The sequence below is a fragment of the Silurus meridionalis genome, chromosome 11 (genome assembly GCF_014805685.1).
Source record: "Silurus meridionalis isolate SWU-2019-XX chromosome 11, ASM1480568v1, whole genome shotgun sequence".
Taxonomy (NCBI): Eukaryota; Metazoa; Chordata; class Actinopteri; order Siluriformes; family Siluridae; genus Silurus; species Silurus meridionalis.
The window spans coordinates 20,736,770-20,749,178 of NC_060894.1; the positions used below are offsets into that span (position 1 = coordinate 20,736,770).

Below are 12,409 nucleotides of genomic sequence, written 5' to 3' on the forward strand. Positions count from 1 at the left end.
ATGTTACTGTTTGAGTATTTTTCATAAATGATGGTTCTACGTACTGCATGGTCGGACATCACAGAGGTCGACCCTCACACGGGGATCGTGAGTAAAACACCATGGAGCCTCCATTTGCCCCCCTGGGTTTCTGCAGAAGTTGTGTCCCCCTCTGAGCTCTGGATGTTCTGTAAGCAACAGATGATGGCTGTGGGGGTGCTGCGCAGTCCAGGGCTGACACTGGTGGCCGGACTTGGTTATGCTGACAGTGCCTCTGTAATTAGCACCGCTGTCATTATAACAGTTGTGATCTGGGGGAGAATCTTTCACAAGGATTTAAAATTAGGGAGCAGAAATGGACTCAAAATAACCTTTAAATAAACAAGAAAAGGCAAGCAAAACAAAAACACAGAGAAACGACATGCCACCCTAAAGACCACTAGAGGGCCGCCTTGGTTCAGACTTCCATCACATTCATCGTCATACTCTGTACATTAGCAAATCTGTTGCTTATTGTGTTTGGCAGATGCCGTTATCCAGAGCGAATTACAGTTGTCTCATTCTCACAAGTGAGCAGCTATGGTCTTAAGGGCCTTGCTCAGGGGCCACAGCCTGCCACCCAGCTTGTATGGATGGGATTTAAACTCAAGACCTTCAGATCCAAAGTCAAGAAATTCCCTAGAAATTTGCGGCATTTGTCTCTGATTCCCTTAGCGATCTCAGTCGTACATTATATATGTTGAACCTTGCACAAGGGTCCAGCAGTAGCAGCTTGGTGTGGCTGGGATTTCAACCCATGAGCTTCCGATCACAAGTCCAACATCTTAACCACTGAGCTACCACATCCCTATATTCATTTATAGCATGCTAGTTATGGCAAACACAGTTTACCCATTATGCTAGGTCATGCTATGTGCACTATTCTTAAAATGTGCCTTATTCCAGATGTTAGCAGCTGATAAGTCCTGGACAGTCTGCATATTTCCTCTGCTTCTACACCCAACCCATGTAAGCCAGTTATACAGAGTTATACATGTTTTACGTATACTGAAATGTGAAACAGAAAAAAAATGCAAGAGTGTCTTAGGACTGCTTTGGAAATCTTTGCTTCATTGCACAGGCATTTCATTACGGTATGCGCTACAAAGAGCTTATTGTCAACATCGGGCTTTGAGGCCTTAAATTACGGCGGGTCCACCTACATGTCTCCAGACGGTTGGTGGGCACGCCGATGCGCATACAGCTGGCAGCATCTGGTGAGCCTGGGTGAGGGAGCAGCTGGCATTTGGGCAGCTCCAGCTGCATGAGGATGAGCGGGTTGGAGCGGGCGATGGTGTACTCGGCACGGCACAGGTCGTTCTCCAGTGCCTCGCATTCGTCCCTGCAGAGCTGGCGCTGCCGAGGGCCCCTCGAGCTTTCCTCGCACAGGGGAAAGACGTAGTGGCAGAACGAGGGGATGGCAAACTGCGAACACTGATCTGACAAATGGGTTGAGGTGCCAATCATGGTAAAGGCAGCTGGGAGTGAGAAAAAGGAAAAGAAGGTGTAAACAAGGTACATATACAATACATTACTACATATATTTAAGTAACTGACACCACTTTAAGAGTTTCCACCAGCCGGTCGTTTCACTCCACCATCACAGCATTGACTCCCCACACACACACACACACACACACACACACACACACACACACACACACACACACACACAAATATGTTTATGATCAGATTTTGGCTTGTATGGAATAATCTCAATATATTCCAGATGTTTCTAGGACTCCCAAACATTTACTTTAAGAATCTTCCAATCTTTTGTTGTTCAGTTTTTCAGGTTCTGAAGAAGAGTATCTCAGAAATGTTTGTTTTGTTTTCCCAATGAGATAAAAACCACAATTCTTTAGTTTAGAGCGATTACATGTAAATAAAAGTAAAGTCAAATTACATTAGAGAGAGTTGTCCAGACAGAAATGCAGCTGATTCATGCTGGGATTAAAGATCTTATGAAATCCTACCGCAGAGGATTTCTTTAATATCAGTAGGTAAATGCAGAATGAATCAGAATTAATTATGAAATGCTCTGAAGTTACTACACACAATCCTTTTCAGCTTTTCAGCATATTTCATTCCCTACAAAACATACAGATACAAACTCCTGCATGCAATACATTCCATATGTCTCTGCATGAAAGAGGTTAGACATGCTGGATATGGGAACAATATAGAGTGTATGGTGAAAGGCTAACATGGCAGCAATTCCACAGGGAAGGAAAAAAAACCTGGGATGTTTATCTGAAACATCATACAAAATGACTTGACAATGTTGGACGTAACTCAAGAACGGCTTTGAACGCGATGTGAGATAAGGAGAGAGAAACTTCCAGCTGGGGGAAAAAAAACAATAAATACAAGAATGCAATGTTCAGTACTGAAACTAACTGTCATCACTTACCTGTGATGCGGTTCTCACTTTCTCCTTGCATCTGCAGAGACTCTACATAGATGCTCCTATTACCAATAAATCGGGCACATGCGATGCCTCGGTACGGCTGACAGAAGCCTTTCTCGTGGGTCCTGAGAAACACAAGACAAGAGACAGGTTTTAATCAACAAATCATTATATCGGGGTTTGTATTGTATATTTGTGCATATATATAAAATCTGTCTTCTTGTCTGTCTTACAGTCTGTGTCTTTTTATTTGTCTGTTTTATATTAAGTAACTCATTTTGTCCTGCAATCTGATTATAGAATTAAACAACAAATATCCAAATATTAGTATCAGTTCAGTATTAAGAGTCAGTACTCATATACGACTCGTATTTCTTGGCAGTATGACGCATTAATCGTAATTTGTTCCAGATGAACAGCCTCACTTGTGGGCTCGAGACCGAATCCCAGATCTGACCACAGTTATGTTTAATTGTCACAAACCCAAAACATCGGTATCGTTACTGCCAGCAGCAAATACAGACATGCGAAAATTGATGATCAGGATCAGCCCATTTAAACATGACCTACTACATCCAACGCTGTGTATATTTCAACCTCAGCAAGCAAGAATTCATTGACCTTTTTTTCCTTTCAAACAAATCCTAGTTCTTGAATGTTACAGGAGCGTTCTTTCTTAGTCGTTTATTTGCGTCGAAAACGTCTACGTACACGTACAAACGGCACACCTTTAGTGAAAAGGTCAACGGTTCCCATGACATTTATCTTCACACTGTCAACGTACAACATCCCACGTTTTCCCTAATTAAGCTGAAAACGTTTTCCATGACTCATAAAAGCATCTCGACATGAAATACGACACTTTTGTTATGTGAAACAAGTGACACACCCTGCGATTTTAATGGCGAAATCAGTGGAGCAAAAATCTTTTCAGCATGCTGCAGGAGGCACATGGTCACATGTGTACACAAGGATGATTCACACTAAGTCATGCTTAAACCTGGCTATAATACCCTCATAAAAAAAGCACCAGTATTTCCTTCGATCTGATTTACAAGGTGCTGATTAACATTTTGAAGCAGAAGCTGACAGTAGGTTTATATTATGACAATAGGTTCATATTAATGCACTCATTCTAATATCAGGGATGTGGTATCTCAGTGGTTACGGCTCTTGGTTACTGAATGGAAAGGTGGAGGTTTAAGCCCCGGTCTCACCCAGTTGCCTCTCTAGAGGCCCCTGAGCAAGGCCCTTAACCTTCTTTGTTTCAGGTGCACTGTACCATATCTGACCTGCACTAACATCCCTGCGATATACGAAGAAAATAATTTCACTGTGCTGTAATATACTGAGCTCTAATATTCTGCTTTTCTACAGTCATAAAGTTAAAGGACTTGTATGCCAGACACTCCATATAAAATAATGAAGTTAAAAAGAGTATTTAACAAACACTGAGAGTGCAAAATTCTGTACTCAGAGTGTTTTATTAACAATAACGGACATTTTGAATTTTTTTTTGCTGCAACCAAAAAAAAGAGGGAGATAATTCGTTCCGAACGACCCCAAATAATATAAAAATAAAAATACAGCCAATATGCACTAATATTTAGTATTTAGCATTTAATAATGGTGCCATAACATCTAAAATAGGACAACATTATCTTTACTGGGTACTTTCCCTTCGAGAAAAATTTATGCCAGCTTGATGGAGATGTTGTTTGGAGGACAAGGAGAAAGAATTATTGTTTGAAAGGAGACGAATCTCCTTATCGGGCAGACTGATTCATTGTTATCACTACCTTCACTTTTTTCATCTTTCTTAAAAAAAAAATTTTGAATTATACGTATTCGGGGACATTCATATTCAGCGGTACCACTATATATATATATATATATATATATATATATATATATATATATATATATATATATATATATATATATACACACACACACACACACACACACACACACACACACACACACACACACACACACACACACACACATTATATAGTATATATACTATATAAATATGTTATATAAGTTATATAGGGGCTTTTTAAATTAGAATTAGATTCCTATGACAATTCAATGCTTGGAGTGTATTTTCATAGCATCACTCATTAACTGTGAAGATAAGAAGAATCAGACATGTAACAAAAGCCGTCTCAGAGCAACATTTAGCCATTTATACGAAATCCTTTTTAAAACATCAGACATGACATCAGACAGTCACGGACCAAACCCCAATATATTAACGATATCCATTGCAATGCAGTAATGTTTTCAGTGTTTTTACATATTGTTCCACTGCAGAGCTCAGAGGAATCAGGGCTCTTTTCTGACTGGTTTGTGGGTTGTGATTGGAGCTACTCAGCGAATTCTACTCCCTTTGGTCTGAACTGTTTTCCCCATTACACTCTGGTGAAATCGATCCACATGGATGGATAAGACCAGCAGCTGAAATCGGACAAAAATGAACAGAAGCATATACAAACTGTCTGTTATAACACTCAGGCTTTCTTGACAAGGACCCACCCACATTGCAGTATCAGATCATGAATTTTACTTTAGCGGGAAGTAGAATAAACACTTCACGACTGAAAAACTTTGGGAGCTTTGAGCTGTAATGAATTCCAGAACTGCACATATTAATATCATATAAGAGGATGTATATCGAAAGAGTGTGAAAGGAACGGCACTGAAGTATTACAAAGAAAAGCGCAGATGGGAAAGACGTCACATTCCTGTGCTTCTACTTCTCTGTTCCTGGTTCTCTGATGTTATCACTGGTGAGCGTAAAGATTGAAAGAAAAAGAAAGCTAATCCCCTTCCTCCGATTCGAAGGCAAGAAGGTGATTTCCAACAGACTTTGTGTAAATGATGAGGGAGATGTGTGTGAAGGAAAACATTGCCAAACCTGAAGATGGGCACATCCTCCAAAATGTGTGAATTGAAATTGTGCATGTGTGGAGGTTTTTTTTTTCCTTTCCAACCCTATCTTGCACAATCCACAGTGCCTTATGCTGAAGTCCCAGCATGCTGTAACGCCAAAGGAGCCGTTAATGTCCAAAAAACGCCTGGTCCTGCTCACATCAATATCACATATGGTTACAATTTTACTGCAGTCTAAAGTGATTGGAAGGAATTTTGTCTCTCTGAAAATGTCTGAAGACTTTCTGCTTAACAAGATTTAAGTTTTACTTCCTACTTTTTTCAGGCTAAAAAACATAAGGTATTGGGCAAGAAAAGAGCTAAACAGAAAAACGGACTGAAGCACTGGAGCAGCACAAACTTCACGAATTCGCCAGCAGTATTTACATTCCTGAGTATGGAACCTTAATGCTAAACCTTAACATATTAGTTACATCCTTATGAGCAGTTATTGATTTTCAACACCTATAACCATGCATATTGTTTACTGTGTATTGTCTGCTAGTGGGAAATTAGCATTAGCATTTTTTTTTTCTTTAAATACAGCTCCTTACTCCAACACAATGTTTAAAAAAAAATCTCTTTAAGTAATATCACTATTCCAGACCCTATCGTTAGCAAAAAGAATTCGGGTGGTTCCGCTTCAAAAGTCAAAGTTTCTGCACAAATAATGACGCATTCGAATAATATTTTGCTAAATTATGCTTTTAGGCATTTTTCCTAACTAAAAGAAATCAGAGCGAATCCAAGGAGGCTTCATTTGGGGAGAAACTTTGACATTTGTTCTGGGTGATGCCAGAGAACATGGGGAAGAGATTTGACGTAGTGACCTGAACTATGTCATGTCTACAGCAGTAACCTGACGGCCTTAAAGGAAGGTAGAAGAACAGAGGAGGTGTTGTATGGGGCCTAAAAGCACTCTGCAACCCCAAACCTGCTGAGGGCTCACACTCATCAGCTCACCCCCACTGCAGCAAATCAGGCACAATATCCTTTTTTTTTTTTTTTTTTTTTAAGATTATGTCTCTCACAGTGGACATGCACCTACGATGACAATTTCAGACCCCTCCTTGATTTCTAAGTGGGAGAACTTGCAAAATAGCAGGGTGTTCAAATACTTATTTTCCTCACTGTAGATAGATAGATAGATAGATAGATAGATAGATAGATAGATAGATAGATAGATAGATAGATAGATAGATAGAGAGAGAGAGAGAGAGATAGAGAGAGAGAGAGAGAGATAGAGAGAGAGAGAGAGAGAGAGAGAGAGAGAGAATAACAAGGCTAAAAACAAACATGTGCCTGATTGATCCCAGTGAACAAGCGGCCCAGTCAGGCTCTGATGAAGACCAGCTGGTAAATACTGATGCCAGTGAATGTGTGATCTGCAGTACCTGCCTGCCAGGGCCGTGCTTCCTGAAGCAAACACAAGTATACACCGGAGTGGCATCTTTGCTAGAGTAACCATCCAACTGGACAGCTTTAACTGAATCTCCATCCAGCAATGTTGAGAGCAAATGCAAGGAAACAAGCAAACAAACAAGGCCTGTGCCAAGGAGAGAGAACATTCTGTAAACAGAGCCAGAGGTGAGCTGGGAATACTTAGCAAAATACTGCCCAGAACTTTCTTTTTTTTTTCTCTTCAAGCTGAAGCTCTGAGTGGAGGAAGCAACTAATTGGAAGAAAGCCTTTAAATACCCCCCCGAACAAACACGCTAATGACTGGGAATCTCTATAAAGAGCACAAAGCGATAAAACACTGCATTTTATGGAGGATTTAGTAGATGATGGTGGCTCCAGGGCACGGTGTCAGCGAGCATTCATCCTGAATCATTGTATAACATCTGTCACACCACAAGATGGCAATAATTACACCCAGAATAACTGTAACACAAAGACCCTAAAGAAGTCGTCTTGGATCTGGTTATCAACATGAATTATGAATTTCATTTCGTTTATTTTATTACGATTTTACTTTCAATAATTCCATATAATTAAAAGCCTTTAATATGATTTTGAACAAAAACTTTAAAATATTAATATGTTGATGTTCTTTTTAGTGATAATAATCAAATTTACACTTATGAACAATGATGTTAATTAATTCTCACAGAAATTCAGTTTACACCATCACTAATAAAGCTTGATCTCAAACCTAAAAATGGGAAGGTTCTGTTTCAGAGTTTCAGTCAAAACATAAAGAAACTAAAATAATTTTGACAGAAACTTAACCTTCGACTTTTATGTTCAGAATACAGCTAAAAAATTTCTTATCTAAGAAACATTGCAAGAATGATCAATGCATGAAAAAAAGCTTGTCTTTGTCTAGACGAGGTCTGGTGAGTGTATTTCTCCAGGTTTGGAGTCATTGCGTTGGCGCCCTGTTTTGGTTTCGGATTGATTTGAAAAGTCTCATGCTGACCTCCAAGGCCCTACATGGTATGGCGCCTCATGACTGGTCACAACTTTTAACTGTCTGCACTCCAAGGCGTGATCTCCGCTCTTCTGATTCTGATCTTATAGTTGTTCCTCCTAACTATTTATGTTCTATGGGTGCTCTGGCTTGTTCTTCTTGTGCACCAAAACTTTTGAATTCTCCCACATTGAGATTAGACAGGCTGGATCATTTAGTGTTTTTAAATCTGCACTTAAAACTTACTTTTTCAGGATATTATTCAGGAGATTTTATTTTTATTTGATGTATATTAGATTTTTATATTTGATTGATTTATTTATTATAATTTAATTGTATTTGTTTCCTATTTTTATGGTGTAACTTTATATAATAATATATAAAGTAATTATTATTATTGTTATTATTATTATATATAAATGTATTTGAGAACAATATGGTAGGATGTTTTCTTTAAATTGTCCACCTCTCACATGCATTTTAGAGATTGGCCTGGGGTCATAGTGAAATATCTCACATACTGTATATTTGTATTGAAATCGAGTGACGGTATTAGTATTCGTTTTATGAGTTACATATCCTCATATCAAGCAGCACACACATGCTCAGACACCCATGGCTCTGAAGAGACAGTATCTCCATAGGGCAGCAGTGATTCAGAGGGAAAAGCAATTGATGGAGGAGCAATAAACGGACAAAAGCATTCCTGCACTGTGGTATTTACAACACGGTCCTAATCAGTCTGTGTGACCTGAGAGGAAGCACTGGGCCTGCTGGGGCATACACACACACACACACGCACACAAACACACACACACACATATATACACATACACACATGCATGCATACACACACATCCATGTATAGTATATACTGAAACCCTAAAAAAATCATTCCCCATAACAGAAGATCTTTATCAGAGCATATCTTTCTACACTTATTCAGCCCATTTATCAACCCTGATACTCATCAGTAAGTCAGAACATGGTAAAGTTCACTACATGCTCACAACCCACCCGAGGACCAGCTGAGCCTCTGACAATCAGCCCTTTAGAAAGACATTACACAGGAGACCAGCAGAACCAACAGGCAGTGAAAGAAGTCCTGTACCAGTTGCACACTGAGAAATAAAGATACAAACTGGACTTTCTTCGCTAATAAAAAAATGGCACTTTTCCCACAGTATGTATCTTTTACCTAGAAAACCTTTAAAAGGAAACTATATGCACTTTTCTAGGTACATGATCATTCAAAAACAGCACCCAGGTCAGAGTGATCTTTTTTTAATCCTAGCACAGGAGACAAATTAGTAAATAGAAAGCCTCTCAGAGGAAACCTTGTTCTCAGGTTTTAAATACAATAGTGAATGTCAGCAGAGTTTCCACTGAATGTCCCTTCAGACATTATAGCCCTTATTTAAAAGTTGGAAAAGGCTCAATCTGGCCGTCACCCTGTGCTTTCTTTCCTCAGGGCATGGTGACCACCAGCTCCCTGGTTCTCAGGGAACTTTAGCCAAAACTCTCTCTGAGTGAGAAAGGCTCTTTGTTGCCTATGTAGCGCTGACTCCAGCCATAGTCCCTGTACACACAGCATCTACGGAGAGTGCTCCAGGGCGAACACGTTTCAGTCTCACTCTCAGAGCGGTTTTTATGGCCAAATCAAACAAGAAGTGCTGTGCTGCAGCTAAGCTCGCAGAGGTCAAGGAGAGATGGAGATTGGAATAATGGAGGAGGAGGTAGATGAGAGAAGCGGGGGTCCTTTTTTCCACCAACTGAATGCTAGAGCATAATCTAGAAGCAATTAAGACTCGTGACGGCAGGGTTTTAAGGTAAAGACTCGAGCAAAGTTACATAACCACCATTAAAATAAGACCTGTTTTTGTTGTTGTTGTTGTTTTTAAAGATCACTGATTGCTCTGCCTTTTATGAGAAAGTAATGACTATGAAGATATATTACAGCCGAGATCCTCAAACTAGAGTCCGTGGTGACTTTTGATTTGTCTCGCCATGTAATATATGAGGCGATGGAAAATAACCACTAATAAACACCAGCATGTACAGTACAGACCAAAAGTTTGGACACACCTTCTCATTCAAAGAGTTTTCTTTATTTTCATGACTATGAAAATTGTAGAGTCACACTGAAGGCATCAAGGGATATTTGACAAAGAAGGAGAGTGATGGGGTGCTGCACCAGATGACCTGACCTCCACAGTCACCGGACCTGAACCCAGTCAAGATGGTTTAGGGGTGAGCTGGACCACAGAGTGAAGGCAAAGGGCCAACAAGTGCCAACTCCTTCAAGACTGTTGGAAGACCATTTCAGGTGACTACCTCTTGAAGCTCATCAAGAGAATGCCAAGAGTGTGCAAAGCAGTAATCAATGCAAAAGGTGGCTACTTTGAAGAACCTAGAATATTACATTTTTCAGTTGTTTCACACTTTTTTGTTATGTATATAATTCCATATATAATTCCACATGTGTTAATTCATAGTTTTAATGCCTTCAGTGTGAATCTACAATTTTCATAGTCATGAAAATAAAGAAAACTCTTTGAATGAGAAGGTGTGTCCAAACTTTTGGTCTGTACTGTATATACATAGACACTAATATACATCAGGCATAACTTTATGGCCACCGAGCAGACATAGCATTGTGACCACCTGCCTAATATTTTGTTGGTCCCCCTTTTGCTGCCAAAACAGTTCTGATCCGTTGAGCATCATCAGCATGAACTTCTTCAGCAGTTTGAGCTATAGGAGCTCATCTGTTGGATCGGACCACACGGACCAGCCTTCGCATCAATGATCCTCGGCCGCCCACGACCCTGTCGCCGGTTCACCACTGTTCCTTTCTTGGAGCACTTTTGATCGATACTTTGATAGATCTGACCCAGTCGTCTAGACGTCACAATTTGTCTAACTCGCTCAAATCCTTTCGCTCGCCCATTTTTCCTGCTTCTAACATCAACTCTAAGGACAAAATGTTCACTTGTTGCCTAATAAATAAATCCACCCAATAAGAGGTGCCATGAGCAAGAGATAATCAGTGTTCTTCACTTCACCACTCATAATGTTATAATGGCAATGTTATTACTTGACCGCTCTTCATTTAATATTTAATATAATTTATTTATATTTGTAAGCTGAAAAAAGATATGAAAAGAAGAGAATAGTGAAGAAAAGTGAAGTGAATTTGACAAATTCGGAGCTTCATGTCTCTCATTAGAGGTCGCTGATTTTAGAATATTACATATGACTGTATAGTTAAGAGCCTGAACTGAATTCACAGTTTTGGGCATTGAACTCTATGTAGTATTTATAAGTTTAAATAGACTAGAAAAGGAAAACTGCATTAGGTAATTAGATGACAGAGTCATGCTTTTTATTTGTTTCTAAATGTTTTGAAATCATAAATGATAATTATTTTTATATAATAGAATTGGGTGTAGTGCAACACTAGTGGCCCCTCAGTCCTCAACTAACTTTCATTTTGGCCCTCGATAGGAGAAAAGTTTAGACATTTCTGTATTATATATATGTTTCAGGTTTTAACTTTCATGTTTAATGAACAGGGTATTCGAACTGGAATTATATATAGTAATGACAGTGTTACACAGTAGTAACACTAGGTCCCATTCAATCGATTCAATTCAAGGGACCGGTCAAACCGGTCAATATCCGTTAGAACCTATTATAAATAATGAAAATTTTACAAACTTTACATTTGTGATTTTAACATTGATGTCGTTCATTAAGTAACTCTAGTTCTAGTTCCATCACTATGATGGTAGAAAAAGTCTTTGAGAAGTCTACTAATATATACTAATGTATACTAATATGATACTAATATCGCCACTGGATCATATTATTATGATAAACAAGTCTGAATTAGCTTCCTGTCCTTGATTCAGCTGTGAATTTTAAGTTTTGACATGATATAGGATTTGCATTTTACTTATCCTGCTCATAGAAGAGAGGAGAAAAAAAAAAGGTTTATTCCATTTGTTAAAGATTTGTTTTGGCTTCAAAAGAGATGAATTGTCGGATAGGAGTTACACCCAGATGACTGACTACCACTGACTGGAATTGTGGTGAATCAACACGTACTGACCCCAGCAAGCATTTGCCTCGCTATCATGCTGGTAACGAGTGAGCAAAATGAGTTTTATGACTAATTCACTGCAGGAATGCCTCTATTTAGATATAAGAAAAGACAAAGGCTACAGTGTTAAAATTGTTCTGAAAGAGTGATTTCAAATGTCAGGTACACCAACCAGGTGACATAAAAGACTCAAACACACAAAAGACAGACAGAGAAAACTTACGCATCATCTGGACCATGGGTTGGAGACTGGCCTGTAAAAATAAGGAAAAAAAATACAATTTTAAGTTCATCTATAAAGTAAAGAAAGCTTTTCACTAGTATGGTTTCTAAACAAATTTGGTCATCACAGTAAGAATGTGTACAACATGGTCTTGAGTTAAGGTTGTCAGAAGAGGTAGGGTAAAACATGGGTGTTGCTGATTAATCAGCACTGATAGTTAGATGGAATTATTGGCTATCGGCAAAAAATCCATACTGATAGTTTTTCCGGGTTGCATTCGTTGCTGGTTCGGCTGAGAAGACC

General features: G+C 39.1%; 1 protein-coding gene across 3 annotated transcripts in view; it reads right to left on the minus strand.

Annotated features, from left to right (window-relative positions):
• ror2 (receptor tyrosine kinase-like orphan receptor 2) overlaps positions 1–12,409 on the minus strand; it is a 70,616-nt gene that overhangs the window by 3,357 nt on the left and 54,850 nt on the right. For 2 of the 3 annotated variants that reach the window (XM_046860608.1, XM_046860610.1), the window contains exons 4-7: positions 12,107–12,137; positions 2,432–2,553; positions 1,182–1,496; positions 45–302 (exon numbers count right to left, since the gene is read on the minus strand). In XM_046860608.1, the coding sequence (XP_046716564.1) occupies positions 45–302; positions 1,182–1,496; positions 2,432–2,553; positions 12,107–12,137 (726 nt within the window). The remainder of the gene's footprint in view (positions 1–44; positions 303–1,181; positions 1,497–2,431; positions 2,554–12,106; positions 12,138–12,409) is intronic. The other variant, XM_046860609.1, reaches the window with a different exon arrangement.